Source organism: Lepidochelys kempii, chromosome 4 (genome assembly GCF_965140285.1).
Source record: "Lepidochelys kempii isolate rLepKem1 chromosome 4, rLepKem1.hap1, whole genome shotgun sequence".
NCBI classification, from domain to species: domain Eukaryota; kingdom Metazoa; phylum Chordata; order Testudines; family Cheloniidae; genus Lepidochelys; species Lepidochelys kempii.
Genome location: NC_136383.1, coordinates 62,338,663 through 62,360,763, shown reverse-complemented (window position 1 = coordinate 62,360,763; position 22,101 = coordinate 62,338,663). Strand labels below are relative to the sequence as shown.

Genomic DNA, 22,101 nt, shown 5'->3' with positions numbered 1-22,101 from the left:
ACTGTTACATATATGGAGAAAAAAGCAGAATGATGTACTCCTCACATAAAGATGAGGTATTTTCCAGACCATTAATAATTGAGGGTGTTAGACAAATTTTAGTAGGTTATTTTTATTGGTCCAATAAAAGATATTTCCTCACCCACCTTTTCTCTAACATTACTGCAGATAAACACTTTGAAATCAGCAGGCCCAGATAACTTGCACTCAAGCTGAAAGAGTCAGCTGAGGCAATCTCTGGTCAGCTGGTCACTTGATAAATCTTGGATTGCCAGGGAAATTCCAGAAGATTGGAAGAATGCCAAAATTTAAAACAGGCAAACAGGATGAGCCAGGTAACTGTAAGCCAGCTTGTCTGACATCAGTCCTGCACAAAAGAATAGAAGAGCTGATAAAGGATTCAATTGATAATAAATTTAAAGGATAGAAGTAGAATTAATGCCAGTCAGTATGATTTTCTTGTCAAACAAATCTGATTTCATGCTTTGAGATTACAAATTTGGTTGATAAATGTAACTACATAAATGTAATAAACTTTTGTAAGGCATTTGACTTAATACCACATGACATTCTGGTTTAAGAATTAGCAATTTAAAAATCAAAGCAAACATTAAACAGACTAAACTGTCGAGCTAGCACATCTCAAAGTAGCTGTCAATAGGGAATCATCATCAAAGGAGGGAGTTTCTAGTGGGATTCCATATGGCTCGGTGCCAAGCCTGATGCTAGTCAATATTTCCATCAATGATCTGGAAGTTAATATAAAATTGTTGCTGATTAAAATTTGCAGATGAGACAGATTAGCAAAATGGTAAATGATGAGGACAGGGTAGTCCTACAGAGCAATTTGGATTGCTTGTAAGCTATCCCCATTAAAAATTTAATATTGCCAAATGAAAAACTATACATCAAGAAATAAAGAATGAGGGGCTGTATCCTGGAAAGAGACTCTGGAACAGATTTTAGGTGTTACAGGGAACAAACAATGCAGCACTGAGCTCCTGGTATGATGCAGTGGCAAAAAGAACTAATGTGATCCTTCGATGGTACAAACAGGAGCAGTCGGAGTAAAAAGGGGTTTTACTTTCATATGTGGCATTGGTGAGAATGATACTGGAATATTTCACTCAGTTCTGCAGTCCACATTTTTAAAAAACACTGAAAAATTGGAGGGGGTGCAGAAAAGAGACACGAGAATGATTTGAGGATGTGAGTTTTGTTTATCAAAATGATTGAGAGGTGATTTGATCAGTGTACAAGTAGCTTGCGGGGGAGAAAATAATGAGTACTAAAGTGAGTACTTTAATCTAGCTGAGAAAAGCTGAAAGATTAAACCAGACAAATACAAATGAGAAATAAGGTCCAAATTATTAATAGAAGATGATTAACCATTAGAACAAATTACCAAGGGAATTGGTGGATTCTCCATCCTTTGATGTCTTAAAAATAAAAACTGTATACCTTTCTAGCCAATCAAGTAATTAGACTCACTGCAGGGGTAACTGGGTGGAATTTAGTGGCCTGAATTATTCAGGAGATCAGACTGGATGGTTTAATGGTCCTTTTTGTCATTAAATAATGGATTCATTGAGTATTTAAGTGGTTAGATGATTTGCAGTAATCATACAAATCTATCCTTTATCCCACCATCCCTGAATCTGTTGGGGATAGAAGGAGAAGCTGCACCTGCTTATGGGCTCATTTCTGTAGACAGGGAATTAGCACTATTAATACTCAACAACATGCTAGATCAGAGGTAGGCAAACTGCGGGCTACATCTGGCCTGCAGGACGTCCTGCCCAGCCCTTGAGCTCCTGGCTGGGGAGCCTAGCCCCAGCCCCTGCCCTGCTGTCTCCCCTCCCCCGCAGCCTCACCTCATTGTGCTGCCAGTGCTCTGGCCCACTGCTCCTGCCAGGCAACGTGGCTGGCTCTGGCTGCTCTCAGCAGCATGGTAAGGGGGCGGGGGTTGGATAACGGGCAGGGGATCCTGGGGAGGTAGACAGGGAGCAGCTGGATGGAGTGGGGGGCACGGTCAGGGAGCAGGGGGGATTGGATAGGGGTCAGGGGTCCTGTCAAGGGGTGGGGGTGTGGATGGGGTTGGAGCAGTCAGGGGCCAGGCTGTTTGGGGAGGCACAGCCTCCCCTACCCAGCCGTCAATACAGTTTTGCAACCTCGATGTGGCCCTTGAGCCAAAAAGTTTGCCCACCCCTGTGCTAGATAAACCCTGGATAGTAATACTGCACTCGATTGATTGATTGTGCTTTCATTTAAAAGTTGATTTGTTTTCAGGCAGCTTACCCTTAAAATAGATGGGTTCATAGAATATCAGGGTTGGAAGGGACCTCAGGAGGTCATCTAGTCCAACCCCCTGCTCAAAGCAGGACCAATCCCCAATTAAATCATCCCAGCCAGGGCTTTGTCAAGCCTGACCTTAAAAACTTCGAAGGAAGGAGATTCCATCACCTCCCTAGGTAACGCATTCCAATGCTTCACCACCCTCCCAGTGAAAAAGTTTTTCCTAATATCCAACTGAAATCTCCCCCACTGCAACTTGAGACCATTACTCCTTGTTCTGTCATCTGCTACCACTGAGAACAGTCTAGATCCACCCTCTTTGGAACCAACCCCCTTTCAGGTAGTTGAAAGCAACTATCAAATCCCCCCTCATTCTTCTCTTCCGTAGACTAAACATCCCCAGTTCCCTCAGCCTCTCCTCATAAGTCATGTGTTCCAGTCCCCTAATCATTTTTGTTGCCCTCCGCTGGACTCTTTCCAATTTTTCTGCATCCTTCTTGTAGTGTGGGGCCCAAATCTGGACACAATACTCCAGATGAGGCCTCACCAGTGTCGAATAGAGGGGAACGATCACGTCCCTCAATCTGCTGGCAATGCCCCTACTTATACATCCCAAAATGCCATTGCCCTTCTCGGCAACAAGGGCACACTGTTGACTCATATCCAGCTTCTCATCCACTGTAACCCCTAGGTCCTTTTCTGCAGAACTGCTGCCGAGCCATTCGGTCCCTAGTCTGTAGCGGTGCACTGGATTCTTCCATCCTAAGTGCAGGATTCTGCACTTGTCCTTGTTGAACTTCATAAGATTTCTTTTGGCCCAATCCTCCAATTTGTCTAGGTCCCTCTGTATCCTATCCCTACCCTCCAGCGTATCTACCTCTCCTCCCAGTTTAGTGACAGGTTTCAGAGTAACAGCCGTGTTAGTCTGTATTCACAAAAAGAAAAGGAGTACTTGTGGCACCTTAGAGACTAACCAATTTATTAGAGCATAAGCTTTCGTGAGCTACAGCTCACTTCATCAGATGCATATCGTGGAAACTGCAGCAGACTTTATATATACACAGAGAATATGAAACAATACCTCCTCCCACCCCACTGTCCTGCTGGTAATAGCTTATCTAAAGTGATCATCAGGTGGGCCATTTCCAGCACAAATCCAGGTTTTCTCACCCTCCACACAAATTCACTCTCCTGCTGGTGATAGCCCATCCAAAGTGACAACGCTTTACACAATGTGCATGACAATCAACTTGGGCTATTTCCTGCACAAATCCCTCCCCCCCCCAGATGTTCTGGTTTAACTTGGATTTAAACTTGAAGAGTGGTCAGTTTGGATGAGCTATTACCAGCAGGAGAGTGAGTTTGTGTGTGTATGGGGGTGGGGGGGATGTGAGAGAACCTGGATTTGTGCAGGAAATAGCCCAAGTTGATTGTCATGCACATTGTGTAAAATCAATTTGGGCTATTTCCTGCACAAATCCAGGTTCTCTCACATCCCCCCCTACCCCCATACACACACAAACTCACTCTCCTGCTGGTAATAGCTCATCCAAACTGACCACTCTTCAAGTTTAAATCCAAGTTAAACCAGAACATCTGGGGGGGGGGATTTGTGCAGGAAATAGCCCAAGTTGATTGTCATGCACATTGTGTAAAGCGTTGTCACTTTGGATGGGCTATCACCAGCAGGAGAGTGAATTTGTGTGGGGGGGTGGAGGGTGAGAAAACCTGGATTTGTGCTGGAAATGGCCCACCTGATGATCACTTTAGATAAGCTATTACCAGCAGGACAGTGGGGTGGGAGGAGGTATTGTTTCATATTCTCTGTGTATATATAAGGTCTGCTGCAGTTTCCACGATATGCATCTGATGAAGTGAGCTGTAGCTCACAAAAGCTTATGCTCTAATAAATTGGTTAGTCTCTAAGGTGCCACAAGTACTCCTTTTCTTTTTCCCAGTTTAGTGTCATCTGCAAACTTGCTGAGGGTGCAATCCACACCATCCTCCAGATCATTTATGAAGATATTGAACAAAACCGGCCCCAGGACCGACCCTTGGGGCACTCCACTTAATACTGGCTGCCAACTAGACATGCAGCCATTGATCACTACCCGTTGAGCCTGACAATCTAGCCAGCTTTCTATCCACCTTATAGTCCATTCATCCAGCCTGTACTTCTTTAACTTGCTGGCAAGAATATTGTAGGAGACAGTGTCAGAAGCTTTACTAAAGTCAAGGAACACCACGTCCACTGCTTTCCCTTCATCCACAAAACCAGTTATCTCATCATAGAAGGCAATTAGATTAGTCAGGCATGACTTGCCCTTGGTGAATCCATGCTGACTGTTCGTGATCACTTTCCTCTCCTCTAAGTGCTTCAGAATTGATTCCTTGAGGACCTGCTCCATGATTTTTCCAGGGACTGAGGTGAGGCTGACTGGCCTGTAGTGCCCAGGATCCTCCTCCTTCCCTTTTTTAAAGATGGGCACTACATTAGCCTTTTTCCAGTTGTCCGGGACTTCCCCTGATCGCCATGAGTTTGCAGAGCCACTGGCCATTATCTCTGAAATCACATCCGCCAACTCCTTTAGCACTCTCGGATGCAACACATCCGGCCCCATGGACTTGTGCTCCTCCAACTTTTCTAAATAGTCCCAAACCACTTCTTTCTCCACAGAGGGCTGGTCACCTCCTCCCCATGCTGTGCTGCCCAGTGCAGTAGTCTGGGAGCTGACCTTGTTCATGAAGACAAAGACATGTAGCTTTTTCCACATCCTCTGTCACTAGGTTGCCTCCCTCATTCAGTAAGGGGCCCACACTTTCCTTGACTTTCTTCTTGTTGCTAACATACCTGAAGAAACCCTTCTTGTTACTCTTAACATCCCTTGCTAGCTGCAACTCGAGGTGTGATTTGGCCTTCCTGATTTCACTCCTTCATGCCCGAGCAATATTTTTACACTCATCCCTAGTCATTTGTCCAATCTTCCGCTTCTTTTTTGTATTTAAGATCAGCAAGGATTTCACTGTTAAGCCAAGCTGGTCGCCTGCCATATTTATTATTCTTTCTACACATTGGGATGGTTTGTCCCTGTAACCTCAATAAGGATTCTTTAAAATACAGCAAGCTCTCATGGACTCCTTTCCCCCTCATGTTATTCTCCCAGGGGATCTTGCCCATTGGCTAATTGTGTGTGTTTTGGCGCTCTTCATATTAGCGGAAGGCTTTAGAGCAGTGGTTCTCAAAGCCGGTCCACCGCTTGTTGAGGGAGAGCCCCTGGCGCGCTGGACTGGTTTGTTTACCAGCCGCATCCGCAGGTTCAGTTGATTGCTGCTCCAGGCCAATGGGGGCTGCAGGAAGGGTGGCCATCATGTCCCTTGGCCTGTGCCGCTTCCCACAGCCCCCATGGGCCTGGAACAGCATACCGTGGCTAGTGGGAGCCGCGATCGGCTGAACCTGCAGACGCAGCAGATAAACAAACCGGTCCAGCGCTCTGGGGCTTTCCCTCAACAAGCAGTGGACTAGCTTTGAGAACCACTGCTTTAGAGTACACTGATGAATACTAAACCACTTTTATTCATTTTGCAGGCACTTGCAATAGATCCAGCAAACACCAAAGCACTTTACAGACGGGCTCAAGGCTGGCAGGGAATAAGAGATTTTGATCAGGCACTGGTAACTATTTTTGTTGCTGTTGTTTTTTAAAGGATCAATAAAGCATCTACTTATTTTTTTGTATTTTTTATTGAAGGCTGATCTTAAGAAGGCTCAAGAGATAACACCTGAAGATAAAGGTAAACTGTCAAGTGAATTTTAGCAATGTGGCATATATTCTCTTTTAGGGCATGGCTACACTTGCAGTTGTAGAGCACTGGGAGTTAAACCAGCCTTCGGAGACCACAGCAGGGAAAACACTGCTGAGTGTTCGCACTCTCAGCTGGAAGCACACTGGCGTGGCCACATTAGTGGTTCTTGCAATGCCACAAAGAGCAGCGCATTGTCATCACTATCTCAGTGTGCAAGTGGCTGCCACACGCTTTTCAAATGTGGGGCATGAGGTGCAGTGTGTATGTGGAGGGAGAATGAGTGGGTTGGGGGTGGGAAATGACAGCATGCTGACATGCTCTCTTGTAAGTTCAGACAGCAGCTGACCTCTCTCTCTCTCTCTCACTCAAAGCAAGCAGCGTCTCTCAGTAATGGTTCCTTTGTCCTGGAGCAGATAAGTAGCCAGCTGTTAGAAAGCCAATCCCTCCATGTTTGAAAGGGCATATCAGCAAGTTCAAAACAATGAGAAGAGTGGCCACTTGATGTAAAGGGATTATGGGACATTTCCGGAGGTCAGAGCACAGTAACATAACACCTCTTTCACACTGGTGCTGCAGTGCAGCATACATTATTCCACTTGCCGAGGTGGAGTACCAGCAGCGCTCTATGTGCCTTGCCTGTGAGCTAGTGCGCTGTAACTTGCAAGGGTAGCCACGCCCTAACAGGCTTTTACATAGTATTATGTTAGTTCTGCAAGAGATGAACTAAGACTCAGAATTTTTCATTTTGTGAGGTCCCTACTTCCTAGACATTGACAAAATATGAGGACATAGAATTAGTGCTGAAGTAACTCTTTCACACAATCTGCTGCTGATAGCTGTCAATCTTCCACTCGTGTGTGTGTGGAGAAGTGTCTTCTACCTCTCTTGTTATAGAGGAAGAGGCATGCATCTCCTTGGGTCAGGGAGTTCTACTTCAGCAAGAACTAAGTGGGGTTTGTGCATCCTTTATCCTAAAAAATCTGAAGTTGCTTTCTGGTTTGATTCCATTCTCTGCTGCTTAACTGAATGTTACTCTTTGGATCAGGAATTCAGGCTTACTACTGTTTCCTACATCCATTTCTCTGAGCCTATTTATCCTATTTTGCAATTGAATGGAAAAAACAGTTGGGGAGGATTTTTCACTAGTACCCAGCTTGATAACTACTCCCTATGACTAGAATCCAGGCAGATACAGTTTAGCTTATGTAAAGCATAAAATAAAAATGGGTGATTGATATAGTGCTGTGGGACAACTATAGGAGGTGGAAAGCCATGTTGTGTGTTTTTTTTTTTTAAACAGCTATCCAAACTGAAGCACTCAAGGTGAAACAGAAGATAAAGGCCCAAAAGGAAAAGGAAAAAGCAGCTTATGCTAAAATGTTTGCTTAAGTGAAGGTTTCCTGTTAAAGTTTAGGCACTGAATGACTGACCCATACACTATTGTAAGCACTCCTACTATATGAGACAAGACACCGTAGAGGCAAGTGTTACTTCTGTTATCTGTCCTATACCGCACTCAATTGATTATTTCCAATGTTTACTATTTAAACTGGAGTTTCATACTAAAAGTAAAAATTTTGGTTTTCAATGGTTTTTATAGCTAAAGTGACTCTCAGAAAACAATAAGACACATACTTAACCATATTAGTTATTCTTAAACGTTTACCAGATCATCAGTTTTAACACCCAGGAAGCAAGTTGAAGTACAGTATTCTCCCATTAGTTCCTTCACTAGAGCAGCAAGTCAGCATGTATACATCAGTACCACTATAAGTAGTTCTGTCTAAGACAAACAAACAGTTTGTAAACACTATTCATAAACTCAGTTGTTCACTCAAAACCACGTTTTATGGCAAACTAGCTTTATTAAAAGTTTCTTCCTTTGAAACAGGAAGCTTGCTAAATATTTGCCTGTCTACTTAATGTAACCTTTGAAAGCAGTGATACAGTATTCCCTTGCTTGACTCATTTTCCCTAATGCAACTGAAAATTAACCAAAATTGCATTGATAGAACATGGTAGGAAGGAGCAGAAAACGTGAATTCACCATATTTTTACAGCTGTGGTTCAGGGTGTTTCCACTGAACTTTGGCAAGAGATCTAACATCAAGTTGTAAGTCACAGAAAACAGCACTTGGGAAAGCTGCACCACCGTCTTTGATCCAGTAAAAAGGCATATTCTTTCATAACTAAGGCTAAGATCTGTCTGACTGCCTTGACTTTGCATTCACTATTTAACATAGTGGTTAATGAAATTTCTTACCACATAGTGGTATGAAATTCATCTGGCTCAGTAACCTCACCCAATTAACGTTCAGTCAGTGATAGGCTTAGTTACACCATAGCATATATTTGTGTGAGGTTATGACATGTCCGGGAAGTACACTGGATAGTTTTGATCAAGTTTACATTCCATTATAAGCTGGCCCTCCTCCCCCTTCAGGTACTACCCAGTTAATATTCTGGCTTGGGTCTTTAATATCACATGTTTTGCAGTGGACACAATTCTGAGCATTTATCTGCAACCGTAACCCTTCTCCTGTTTCCAGGGGAACATATTCATAAACACCTGCAAAAGATAAGAATGATGTGTCACTGCAGTGGACAGATGAGTAAACAATTGAATGCTAAGACCTAGATTTAAAAGATTCTATTACAAACTCTTGCACTCTTCAATAACCATTACCTTACAAATGCTGTGACTACCATCTGGTAACTTCATTATGTAGTTCAGTTGTCTCTTGTACACTTGTATTGACAATTGCTTTGTCAAGAAATGCATTTTCCCCAAAAAATTAGTTCAGGAAGGACCTTGGGTCCAGTGTACCCCAGAAGGCCACCCCCCACAACTCTTCCCCTAGGCAGCAGAACCAGTGGAGTGTCTCCAGAGCATATGCAGGGCAGGGACAGGCTCCAGCTGCTGCTTCTGGACTGTTGATGCTGCCTGGTGCACAGAGGAAGGGGCCAGTGAACACACAGAAAACAGCCTGGATATGCCCTAGCAGCATGTGGAGTGAGTTTTGGGTAGAGAGTCAGCAGCTTGGTAACTATCACAGCCCAGTCATGGGGAGTGTATAGCTAGCTGGGGGAGTGGGCAGGGGAGAAGCCAACCATGCTGCTGGAGAGGGACAAGCAGGGATATGGGTGGGTCCCCAAGAAAGACAAAATGCAGTTGGTAGTTATCTTAAACGGTTTGGGAACCACTGCCTAAAGGAACTAAAAGGCCTACTAGGCCAGGTCATTTCCCCTTCTGAAACATTTCAGTAAAAATATGTAAGTACCTTTCCCTTCACTTTGCAAAGCTGTTAGTTTATTCAACCATTGTTCATTTTAATTACCTACCTGCAGGACAGAATCTCTGTTCTGGCCCATCGTATATAGCTAAATTTTTGTTCACAGGGACACTGTCATCCTTCAGAGTCAAATGAGGAGGCTGGTCGTGTTCATGATTTGTCCCACTTAGAGCCACAGAGGACAGGAGATCAAAACTGATTTTTCCATCAGGCTTTGGATATTCAATAGGAGTACAATCTTTGGCTGGCTTTAGCTGATCAGAGTCTGGCCCTAAAGTAATTTTGAATGAAACATTAAGTTTCCTAGCATGCAAATATTTAGTTGAAATTAATGTACAGTTATCCAAATCAAAAACTGTAATTTACAGTAAGGCAACTGGAGCTGAGACTCCCATTACCTTTGCAAAATGTTCTGTAGAATTCTTAGCCACAAATGGTCATGTTAGCTGTGTCTCAACAGAAAGATTATCTCCAGTAGTATGGTGCCCCCAATCCCTCTATTGAACTACAGCAGGTCACTGATTCCATAGGACACACAAAACCACCACCTACAGACACTTACTTTCTACATCCTCCCTTTTAACATGACTTGAGTACTGACCCAATCCAACCTTGCTTAATGCGAAACCACAAGAGACCATAAGACAGATACAAAATGTACATGTGTATTTTCTCAAAGAAAATTACCTGGATGTTTTAATGTCCATGGTTCCATTCCTCTCAGTATCCAATAAAATATACCAGTATAAATCATTCCTCCATAGACACCCAGTACTCCATGGCAGGAAGGTCGGATATTCCTAACAGAATAGAGCTCTTTCCACACCCAGGATTTCTTCAAGTTTTCTTCATATTCAGGCACATCAAGTCCTAGTGGTAACATACATTATTTGTTAAATGCTTATAGCATGATTTCAGGGAAGATTAGGTCCTTGAAATAAGAATTTGTTGCAAGTTGAGAACTGGTTATTAGCAATGGATTAAATCATTTTCAAAGCACAAAGATCAAGGTTTTTTTTTAAAACTAGATTTAGACCCATTTATAATATAGTGAACCTAAATTCCTTTATTACCACGGAAGAAAATGAGAGCTTGTAATGAAAGCCAACTGTACACTTAAATGCTTAAAATGGGGATTCTTTTCTGAAATACAGTTCTAACTTTCTCAGACACTTTTTCCAGGAGTTTCTAGTATATTTGTACGTAAAATTATCAAAGCAGGTATGCTTAAATTCAGTTTTCAAATATTTATAAAACGAAGTGGTGCTACAGGTTCTTGTGTTCAGGAATGGGACCCCTTAAGTCCTTAAAACTTCTCTTGCCTGGTGATAGGAGAAAAGGGACTTTGGAATGGAAAGCAAGAATACACGAGACTATAGTGCTTCACCATGATGTTTGGATGGCAGATTTCTGTAGAGGCCTGTGATTTACAGGAGGTCAGACTAAATGATCTAATGGTTCTTTCTGGCTTTGAGCACAACTCTATGAATACTCTGAGAAATGTTAAACTTCCAGACAGAGGCAGTTTATCAAAATCATTTTGCCTTTGAAAATGCAAAATGACTGAACAAATGACAATGAGGATGCCAGTGCTGTAAGTTCACTTTAGACTCTGCTAAGCTGTAAGCTAACTAGAGTAACCCACCTATTATCCGACCACCAAGCTTCAAAAGATTATATATACAAAACTTACAGCTATGCAGCCATGAGCACTGTGATTTGAAAACTCCATCCTCAATGCAAGAAGTCTAATATTTTATTGTACTATGTGCTAAATGTAATTTCACTATAGCAGACCATCTTTTAAGTAAGGCCTGGAGAAGACAACTTATTAAAGCAAAACTCCATGAGGAGACATTTCCCCCAATTAGTAATTTTATATGGGAATGGATTCTGAAATACAGGAAATAGAATTTACAGAACCATCTATACTAAAAGAGCCATTAATATACTGTGCAGTGTTCTGCCATAGGTTAGGGTGTCTGTTAAACAATTTATTACATGCATGGGAAAGCAGTTCTGTACCCACATTAGGAAACACTATTTTCCTGTCCACACTGACAGGAGGTCTACTATAAAACAGATCCCCATGACCATGGAAGAAAACAGTGCACTAAAATACTGGACTTGTTAGTGTAGATCAGGGGTGGGCAAACTTTTTGGCCGGAGGGCCACATTGGGGTTGCAAAACTGTATGGAGAGCCAGGTAGGGAAGGCTGTCTCCCCCCAAACAGCCTGGCCCCTGCCCCCTGGAACCCCACCCCCTATCCACACACCCCTGCTCCTCATCCCCTGACTGCCCCCCGGGGCCCCCTGCCCCTTATCCAACCCCACCATGCCACTCAGAGCAGCAGGAGTGCTGGCAGCGCAGCACACTGAGGCTGCGGGGGAGGAGGGACAGCAGGGGAGGAGCTCAGGGGCTGATCAGGATGTGGCTCGCAGGCCATAGTTTGCCCACCTCTGGTGTAGATAGTCCCTAAATATCTTTTTTTGCCTGCTGTATTAAGGAAAAGCTGGAGAGTCCAGTTGCTAAAGATGCAGCAATAGTTTCTCTCACTACATCTGTACTTACCACGTAATACATTTTTAAAATGAATAAGAACTTGTAGTTGTGGGGAAGCAGCTGTCATTAAAAAGTATACTTCGCTTAAACAATGTACAATTTTCTCTTAAACCAACTTAGAAGAGGTGGTTTATTTGGCTTTCAAATAGTTCCTTCAACTGAACACACAAGCCAGTTACAAGTTTAAATACGATCTTACCTATTGTCTTCGATTGGAGGTTCTCATTAGTTAGTTGGTTGAAAACAGCTTCTGAAGCCAACATGCCACTTTTCATTGCAGTGTGTGTACCTTTGATTTTAGGAACATTCATGAAACCAGGACTGCAACCAATTAATACTCCACCAGGGAAAGTGAGTTTGGGTATAGACTGTAGAGAAAAATTCAGTGAGATTAAGATTTTTTTTTTTTTTTTTTAAATGAGCATGTATGATGGAAAACAAATCTGGCATGAGACCAGGTCCTGAGCAAATAAGAGATATCAAGGCCAGTATTGCAGAATGTCATGGGTTTTGTTTAATCAAATGGAAGCTCAAGAAAACAAATGTGATCTCATTACACTATTCCTCTCAAAATGATTGCTCTACTGAATAGACTATGATAAGGTCACTTAACAGGTGCCTCCTCTTCCCCGCCACAGATCTTCTGCTCCCGCGTTTAAAATGACAATGCCTATGTAGCCTGAAAGCTTGTCTATTTCACCAACAGAAGTTGGTCCAATAAAAGGTATTACCTCACCCACCTCCTCTCTGCTTTAATAAGTCAAGCTTCCGTCCTCTCATTGTAACTGTATCAGTCTAGCTCCCTGTTTAGTTCTCAAGTCTGCATCCTCTTTCTTAGTTGACAGATTGACTTTCCAGGCATTACTGAGTTTGGCACAAAGTCTCAGTTCCTTTAAGGAAAAAAAGTTGTGCAGAGACCAATAATGGAATGGTTTCTGGGCACATCTTTCCCTCTCCCTTTCTTTTGAGAAGTATAATATAATCAAGTAGTGAGGGTCACTTCTGAGAAGTTTGCCTGTGGAAAAGTAAACCTCTAAAGCCACATCCCTAAAATAACTAAATGATTCATATGTCAGTCACATGGAGCAAAAACATCAAGAAATTCCAATAAGTATATAAAACCACATTTGGATTATCTTTGAAGATTTTTTTTCTTGCTAAGTTGGAATGCTTACAGGAGGATAGTTACTATAATTTGAAGATGCGTTACAGCATTCCTTCCTCTTTACAGGACAGTGTTTGTTTTGTGTGCTGGTTACTCCCCTCAAGCTGCGAACTTGAGATTGCCTTCACAGTGAAGGCAACTGGGTTTGGGGGTCAGACAGGGTAATAGCAGTTTTTAAATCTTCAACTGGACATTTTCTCAGGTGATGTCCCTAAACACAGTTACACAGCTACATACGGATTTCATGGGATTAAATGCACTCGTTACATCCTCTACGTTCATGAATACCACTAGTACTGTATTATAACTAATTCTGCTTGGCATAGTACCGGGGACAATAAAAGTGGTTTCCTGGCTGACTCTTTTTATTAAATATATTTTTCCCGTTCCATCTGTCTTTTCCAAAATTTTGCAAATTCCCATATCTTCCTGCATCAGTGCAAACACTCTCTTTAGAGAGAACATAACGGTTAAGCCACTTTAATATAAATTATCACTAGATCTCCATTCATGTTTTGTGAATTCCACAAGACTCTCAAGCAGATAGTGCTCTGGCGCTATCAGGAGAACCCCAGGAGTACTCACAGTAGTGTTATAGATATGGCAATTTCCCTCCAATATTTTTGGGAGACCTTACTGTATTAAGTCTATGTATCACTGCAGGCCAGGAATTGTGAATATTTCCATGGCACTCATTGCCATGGGATACTGTGAAGGCCATAAGTATAACTAGGTCCAAAAAAGAATTAGATAATTTCATGGAAACTAGGTCCATCAGTGGGTATTAGCCAAGATGGTCAGAGATACAACCCCATGCTCTAGGTGTCCATAATCCTCTAACTGCCAGAAGCTGGGACTTAACAGGTGATCACCAGGAATTACCCTGTTCTGTTCATTGCCTCTGAAGCTACTGGCACTGGCCACAGTCAGACACAGGATACAGGGATAGGTGGTCCATTGGTCTGACCAAGTATGGCCACTCCTATGCTCTTACGACTAGGATAAGAAGCCTGAGCAGTGGAGACTGGGACTGGGTAGGCAAGGCTAATAGCATTGGGATAAGGAGCCAGAATGGGGAAAAGATAGGACTGAGCTATAGAGAGGTTGGGTTGGAGGGTGTAGACAGTATCTGTGCCCACTATTAAATGCTCCCTTTCAGAGTATGAAGGAAATTGGGTTTTTTCAGTGCGTTTTTTAAAAATTTAGGAAGTTACACACAAGCTACATAAACACAACATTTTTAAGGTTGCAAAGTCAAGCACTCAAAAGTTAGGAAATTCCAGAAATCAAGGTTGCTTGCTTGTGTGACCTTAATTTGCCCTCCTTTGCGTATATACATTACGATAAAGTCTTCAACGGCATGATCACATCCTTTGTTTCCCATGGAACCCTTGCCTCATTCAGTGCACAAGATGGACCTGCTCTGGGAATGAATCAGGGTTGTGTAGTAAAGGAGGTTGTTGTCTGTAGGACCCTCTGCCTCATTTGGTGCAAAAGGTGGAAAGTGTGTAGTGAACGAGGCAGTGGGTTGTAGGAAGAGAAAGGACAGTCTCACAATTAAGGCAGTTGAATGCTGTCCTGAGAAAACTGGATTCTATCCCTGCTTCTGTCATATGTTCCTAAGTGATATTGGACAAGTCACTAAAACCAAGCTTTTCAAATTGCATGTTCCTCAAAGACAGAAGAATATGGCCTTAAGTTTATCTATAGTATACAAATTTGGAACTGCCGAGGGTAATTTTGTACATATATCCTTCTATATGTATGAGGCAATATCTTCACCAAAAAGAGAGAAAAACTAAGAGCTATAATTCTACTCAAATATAAACATAATTCTGTACTCCATGTGCTAACTGGTCAAAGACTTCTACTATAGATATCATCAAGGCACCATATATGTTCGTATGATTGCTCCAGACAATTACCATTCTTGTTCCTATGGACATTTATTTCCTACTGATCAATGCAACATTTTTAAAGCCAGCAAACACACCTTTAAATGGCACATGCCTTGAAGAGTGGAGTAGTTAAAAATTAATGATCAACTAGCAAGTTTTAACATACAGAAAAGTAAACTCCATTTAATGTAGATATAACACAAATTACATACAATAAACCAGGGGTCGGCAACCTTTCAGAAGTGGTATGCCAAGACTTCATTTATTCTCTCTAATTTAAGGTTTTGCGTGCCAGTAATACATTTTAACATTTTTAGAAGGTCTCTTTCTATCAGTCTTTAATATATAACTAAACTAGTGTTGTATGTAAAGTAAATAAGGGTTTTAAAATGTTTAAGAAGCTTCATTTAAAAGTACATTAAAATGCAGAGCCCCCCCCCCGGTGGCCAGGACCCGGGCAGCGTGAGTGCCACTGAAAATCAGCTCGCATGCCACCTTTGGCATGCGTGCCACAGGTTGCCTACCCCTGCAATAAACCAAGTTACACATTATTCAGAACAGAGGAGAGATGTGTACAAAAGCAGGATATTCAGCTGAACTCATGGTGACCACTGGAGAATGTCTATAGCAAATGCCTTATTCTCTCACATAAATTGGTATAGCCCAGGGCAAAGAGGCACATCTGGCCACTTCCTCCTAGCAAAAATACAGTAATGACTATTCAACTCTCTCTCTTTACTCCTGTACATATTTTGCTGTAACACAGACACAAGACATATCATAGGACATGCTAATTTAGTAGATAGCGTGGCATTTTCTCAAGGCCTGACAATATTCATAGGAGTTGATCAATTCATTTTAGAAAGGCGAATGAGACTTCCTGGTTCTAAAAGGCATTGCTTTATGTCCAGAAATTCCTTTTGTCCTTATCCAATCTTTTATTTCAATGGTCACTTGACGACAGACCAATTGAAGACATTTTAGTTTAGATATTACAAGTATAACTAGTTCTTGTTACTAGGGCCACAGGGAATTCAGGATAAATAGTTTAGTAGTGTTACAAAAGAAAATGCCCACACCCAAACAAAAACCCCAAACACACCCTTACCTGGAAACCACCTTCATTCAAGGCTCTAGCACCATAGCCAATCCTTTTTCCACCCTCAAAAGTGGGCTCCACACTGGGATGATGCTTCCATCTCTGGAACTCTTTAAATGGGCTCAAATAGGGATTTTGATAATCTAAACCAACCTTTAAAACAAAACATAAAACATGCCATGAATATTAAAATGTGAACATTTCAACAAAAGTTATTTTATACTCCTACTTTAAAGTGCCATATCAGCATTAAAACATGGTATGTTAGGTCCACTTTCATGTTACACCAACTTCATTATATTCAAGATGCAAGAAGCAGCCAAACTATATCCATGGCCTACGTCAGACCCATTAACACTATGCTCAGAACCAAGTCAGAGGACTTCGCTACAAGGTTGTCCCAAAAGTATCTAACCAAGTTGTAACCAGCTCCCATAACTAAGCCAAAGTCCATCCCACTGGAAATAAAATAATCATAATGAAACTGCATTTTTAAACAGTTTGCCTGAACAGTGTGGTTGAAACATAAAACTTCTTAAAAGTCATATCAAAACAATGCTCTGATCACTAGGTATTGCCCAGAGGCTTCTCCTTCGACTCTGGGTAAATAAGTAGTTAGTTTCAGCCACTCATTGATAAATTTTTCAAGCACTACTTTTACATGGCTTAAAGTTGAGTCACTTAACATTTCCAAATGAGTGAAGCATCCATATAAAGCACCAAGGGAACAATGATACAAAGACAGAATGAATGGATTAAGCTAAACTGCACAAAGTCACTCTTCGTATGAAATACGAGTGGCTACATTGGGTGCTAGTGTGCAGTTGCTATTCTGTGCTTTTTCCTAATGTACACAAGACCTTAATACATTGATAAGTGAACTGTTCCCATCGCACCCCCAATTACCATTAACGGAATCTGTCTGTGCCTCCCCTCCATTACTGCACAGCCAAGGTCATCTTAGCAGTGGAGCTTGGAGAGGAACTGGGGCTAGAGAAGGAGTTGGTCTGAGAGAAGAGAAGGAATAAGGGCAGAGTTGGGCTGAGGGCAAAACAGGACTGGAGACGGAAAAGAAAAGGGGCTGAAAGAGGAGAGGTGGAGCAAGTCTGGAAGCATGGCGTTCCCTCCCCATCCCAAGTGGAGCCTGTCCTGGGCCCTGCCGCACGTCCCGCGCCCCAAATGTTCCTCCACACTCCTTAAAGGGGTGGCGTGCCCCACAGTTTGGGGACCACTGCCTTAATGCAAAGGCCTTGTTGCAATAGTCTGGTCTGGAGGTTATGAAGGTATAGAAGATAGAGGCAAACAAAGGGAAAATGGGATTTGGGGGGAAAGTTGTTTATACTACTTAAACAGGAGGGAATACATTTATCCATGATCAGCATGGTAGTACAAGAACCAAGTATTAACAAGATTCTGAAAAAGCTGATACAGTTTGCAAGGGTAATTGAGTACCTGAATGCTAACACACGCAGCTGGTCATGCAAACTCATTTACAATTTTACTTGACACCCATCTTGCTCTTATAGGTGATGCAAGCAGCGATATTTGTAGTTATGGTTGCCTAGTACTTCCCATTATAGAAGACCCCATCTGGGCTGAAATTTCCAATGCTGGGTGCCTGCCTTAGGTTGAATTTCTTTGGGAAAATTTTCATATAAACGGTTTAGCATTTCTCAGATAAAGTTTTAAGGAAAAATATATACCTATGCATATGTTAAAATATTCTTACAACTGTTCATCAAGAAGTTCTAGCATTTCCTGCTTTAAAGCAGAAACTTAAAATTTTGTTCTAGTAGCAAACCATTACTTACCACAAACCCAAGAGCTACCAATGGTTCACCTTCATTTAAATGATAAAGAAATGATCCTCCATATGTATGTCTGTCCAAGGGCCAGCCCACAGTGTGTTCCACTCTTCCTGGTTTCCATTTCTTTTCATCAATAAGCCACAACTGGAATAGAGACTACTTTATAATGCAAGTACAGGCTGGACATTTTAATAATGCAATATAAAAACAAAACCCAACTAGAAATGATAGGGACAAGATTGCAAAAACATTACTTTGAATTTTCTACGCTGTGGCATATGATAAAGCTCATACAGCTGAAGACAGAGTAAGGGCAGGAAAATATGCTGAGATGATTTGTAAAGTGGCAATTCAAATACTTTCCTTCCTTAAAACAACTCACATCAGCAAATTCAATGAACAGCATGGTCCTTTGTCCCAGCCCCAGCACCCACCATTAATCACAGAAGAGCCTGCGTTTTGCATCAATTATTTTAATAACTTATGCATGAATGAATGCAAGAAAAGCACAAGCTTACACTAACTATTTATTTATTAAAAGGAAGCAAAAATGTTGGGCTACTTAACAGTGAAAATTCTTCTTAATAACTTCTATATTTGGGAGCTAAAATAAGCTACTATAATCACTTATTTGGAACCTCAAAAGCCAACCTTCTACTAAACTGTACTACTTGAAGTTTTGTAAAAGTTCATATAGTTTCACAGTTTTAAAAAATACAGAAATCTAAAAAATTATTTTGCAGATAATATACATAGTTTGGAGTAGACACTGATGGTTAAAGAACTCAAGTTAATATATGATCAAACTTTGAATATACTTTGTTTAAAACCAACCATTACTTTACCAGTGTAATATATTTGTACTCAGAAAACACATTAAAAATATTTTCCAAAAATAAAACCCTAACACAATGTCTTAATTATACGCATATTGAATTAACACTGCAGACAATATGTAGCTAGCACAATTTTGACATCTGCTGTATAGGTCAAAGAAAGTTTCTAGCCATCACTTCACTGTAATGCAACAGGGCACCAGCTAGCTTATATCCCAACATGTCACAGAATAGTCACAAGATTGCTAGGGCTTGCAGACAGCTGTGCCTAGACAGTTTTCCAACTTAGGTGTACCTTTGTTCTCCCTTAATCAGGGACAGCAAGTACTAGGCTAAAAGTGGACCTTAAAAAGAAATACAATTTAAATCAATTTAAAGAGTGAATTTAGTTTGGAAACAAAACCAGATGGATAGTGAAGTGACCAGCACAGCTTCACAAAAATTAAAGAATACCTGCACTGTACATGGAAAAAAAGAGGAAGGGCAACCAAACAAGACTACCTAGAATTAGTTACGATGTTCAAAAAAATAAAAATAAAATGGCAGCACAAAAGCAAAGGAGTTAATGTCATATCAGAAGTTAAGGTGAGTAAGAAGGAAAAGTACAATAGGGACTAACCCTGCCTTGGCCAGGAGATGGATGTCACAACTTAAACAGGCCTTTTCACACTCCTTATTGTATAATACTAAAATGATTCAAAAGTTTAAAAACTTAACTCTAAGCTCTTGTCAAAATCCACCACTCGCTACTTAAGTGCGCAATCTAAAGCAAAAACCTCAGTTTTAGAAAGCAGTTTATACACACATTTTAAAACAGTCTAGTTTGCAGCAAGTCTTATACTTCAATCATTTAAGCTTACAAGTATTGTGATAAAACTAAGTACAGATACCTCTTTCAGTCCGATACCATAGCTCTGGGGTTGACATTTGTCCCTTAGATTGTATCTGTTGTACAATTGTTTGGCAAGATGTCCATGACAACCTTCTGCAAAGAACGTGACTTTGGCATGTAGCTCCAAACCTCTTTCAAAGATAGCCTGTAAAGCAGAGCACCTGTAGTCACCATGCTGTTTAGATAACATGGGTGAGGGAAAGGGAGACAGAGGTGCTGTTAAGGCACTTTTGGATCTTCCTGATTCTCCAGAGACTGAAGCAGCTGCTGGGCACTTGTCGATGTTACTGCAGCCTTCCCGGGCTTGCCCAGAAACTGCAGCACTGTGTGCTGTGGTCCCACCCCTGAAACACTCCTGCCACCCCACCACCATACTCCCCCTGTGCCAGAGTGTATGTGCAGGGCTGTCTTCCACAGTTTTCATATCAGGACAATGATCCTCTAGCCAAATAGGGGGCTCTTAGAGCACATTTACACTATACAGGCCCTTTTACGCAGCATCAAGAGGCCAGACTGGAGGTCAGGACCTCACCCAGGTAGCTGTGTCACAGATCCACAGAATCAATGCTGTGCCCCCAGTTTTTAAACAGTCTCTTTGAGGAACCCCTTCAATATACCAGACCCTCAGGGGGTCCACTCTTCTCTCAGGGTAGGCTATGCAGCCTCACCATCTCCTGAGACAACCTCTAGGGCTTCAGCCCTCTCACTTCACACTGTGAGCTCTGCTCAGCAAGTCCAACTGAGAGAGACTCCTAGTTAGAGACCTGTATGCTCTTTCAAGGGAATAACACATCTCATCCAATATTTGCAGTGACACTCAAGCTGCAATTTCAAAACTGTGGGGTTTACTAGTCAACTGGAACACAGCACTGGAAGTTAGCACACAGAAATAAAGATTAAAGCACAGTCCATTCTGGTCAGCCCAGTGCAATTCACCAGCCAAGCTTCAGTGAACTCCATTTTCAGGCTCTCTCTCTCTCTGATCACCTTAGTCAGTTCCCAGGTGAGCGTGCCTAGGCTCCTTACAGAAGCCAATTCTTCATTCCTCCATCTCACTCATCTCAGTCTTTTGTTCTTGAGCTGGGGCCTCTGCTTAGCTTCCTTGCTGTGTGACAGAGAAAAATCTCTTCCTTCTATGTCCTTGTTTGCTAGGTGTCCAGATCCTGGTAACAGGGTTTTCCATTGTCTTTTTGGATTTTCCTCTGATGTGGGTTGGCCTGGGCCAGTCCTTTTTAATGACCCATTCAGTCCGCTCAGCTAGGCAACACTCACCCACACACCTATAGCTCTTTAGCCTTCCATAAAAGCAAGCTTAATCCTTCCCATCTTTCACTCGGTAGCCAGGCCAAGTATGAGGAAACTGAGGCACAAATAGGATTAATGAAAAAAAATATTACAAAAAATTCCTACTTTGTCACAGCATGTCATTCTGCTGCTGACCTTCCACTGCATGACATTTTGTCCATTGGTTGGATGGAATAGGATTTAGTATAAAACTTGACATCTTCTTAGCATATGCGCAATGTACCTCAGGACCAGGATTCATCACTGAATTGTGTGTGCTAGATGGATCATTAGCTTTCCCAGCCTGGGCCAGGCACTGACAGGGTGTGTGACGTGAACGCTGATCCATGCCCAGCAACATCTTCTTGGATGGATCTTGTGATAGTCAACTATGATGAAGTGTCTCCAGTTCATACACGGGACTTTTAGAGATCAGTACCCTGGGGCTGGGTTCATAAGTGAAAAAGAGATGAAATGATCCAAACAAATTATTGCTCAAATCTGGTATGCTGAAATACACAATGAGATCTTACTAGGACTGGATATTAGCCGGAAAATAAGTCAACCAAAAAAAAGATCTGGTGCAAGATAAGTTTGGATATGTAGAATCCAAAACTAAATATGTTATTTTAGTAGTAATTGCCTTTGTTACCATAAAAGTGGTATTAATATGTTTGTAGATGTATTATATTATGGAAAAACTCAAATATTTTAGAAGGAATTAAATTAGGATTTAAAAAAAATTCTCCCAGGAGGTGGATTAATAGTTTTCTTTCAGCATTTTTGTCAAAAGGATATTATATATATCTCCTACCCGAACTCAAAAAAATGGTATTGAAATTTTTTATTTGACTTAATTTATTACAGTTTTCTCACAGGGCATTGGGGATGGAACTAAAAGTACTATGTTCCTTGTATACTGGCTTAGGGGTAGGTAAGTGCCAGTTTTTGCTGGAACTTTCCCCACTTTCTGCATTTCTGATTGAGAAGCAGAAGGTGAACTGTATTTACAGCATACAGATGACTAAGAATGGACTTGTTACTTTTGTTAATATGACTATGCATGCATATGGTGCAGTTTCACAGAAGCCATGTCCTTGCTAAGATAACGGCAGTTACATAAGTTATTTAATTATGGTTTCTAAGTGTAGACATCCTACATTA

The 22,101-nt window shown here is 41.6% G+C and overlaps 2 protein-coding genes across 5 annotated transcripts in view; one reads left to right on the top strand and one right to left on the bottom strand.

Moving 5' to 3' along the window:
* Positions 1-14,388, top strand: part of PPID (peptidylprolyl isomerase D) — a 31,764-nt gene extending 17,376 nt beyond the window's left edge. For 2 of the 3 annotated variants that reach the window (XM_073341475.2, XM_073341473.2), the window contains 3 exons: positions 5,882-5,968; positions 6,045-6,087; positions 7,400-14,388. In XM_073341475.2, coding sequence (XP_073197576.1) covers positions 5,882-5,968; positions 6,045-6,087; positions 7,400-7,488 — 219 coding nt within the window. In that variant the 3' untranslated portion in view covers positions 7,489-14,388. The remainder of the gene's footprint in view (positions 1-5,881; positions 5,969-6,044; positions 6,088-7,399) is intronic. The other variant, XM_073341474.2, reaches the window with a different exon arrangement.
* The window catches only part of ETFDH (electron transfer flavoprotein dehydrogenase), a 29,924-nt gene continuing 15,748 nt past the window's right edge, over positions 7,926-22,101 (bottom strand). The window contains exons 7-13 of one of the 2 annotated variants that reach the window (XM_073341471.2): positions 19,652-19,828; positions 17,929-18,069; positions 16,127-16,270; positions 12,155-12,323; positions 10,080-10,262; positions 9,442-9,663; positions 7,926-8,668 (exon numbers count right to left, since the gene is read on the bottom strand). In XM_073341471.2, the coding sequence (XP_073197572.2) occupies positions 8,505-8,668; positions 9,442-9,663; positions 10,080-10,262; positions 12,155-12,323; positions 16,127-16,270; positions 17,929-18,069; positions 19,652-19,828 (1,200 nt within the window). In that variant the 3' untranslated portion in view covers positions 7,926-8,504. The remainder of the gene's footprint in view (positions 8,669-9,441; positions 9,664-10,079; positions 10,263-12,154; positions 12,324-16,126; positions 16,271-17,928; positions 18,070-19,651; positions 19,829-22,101) is intronic. The other variant, XM_073341472.2, reaches the window with a different exon arrangement.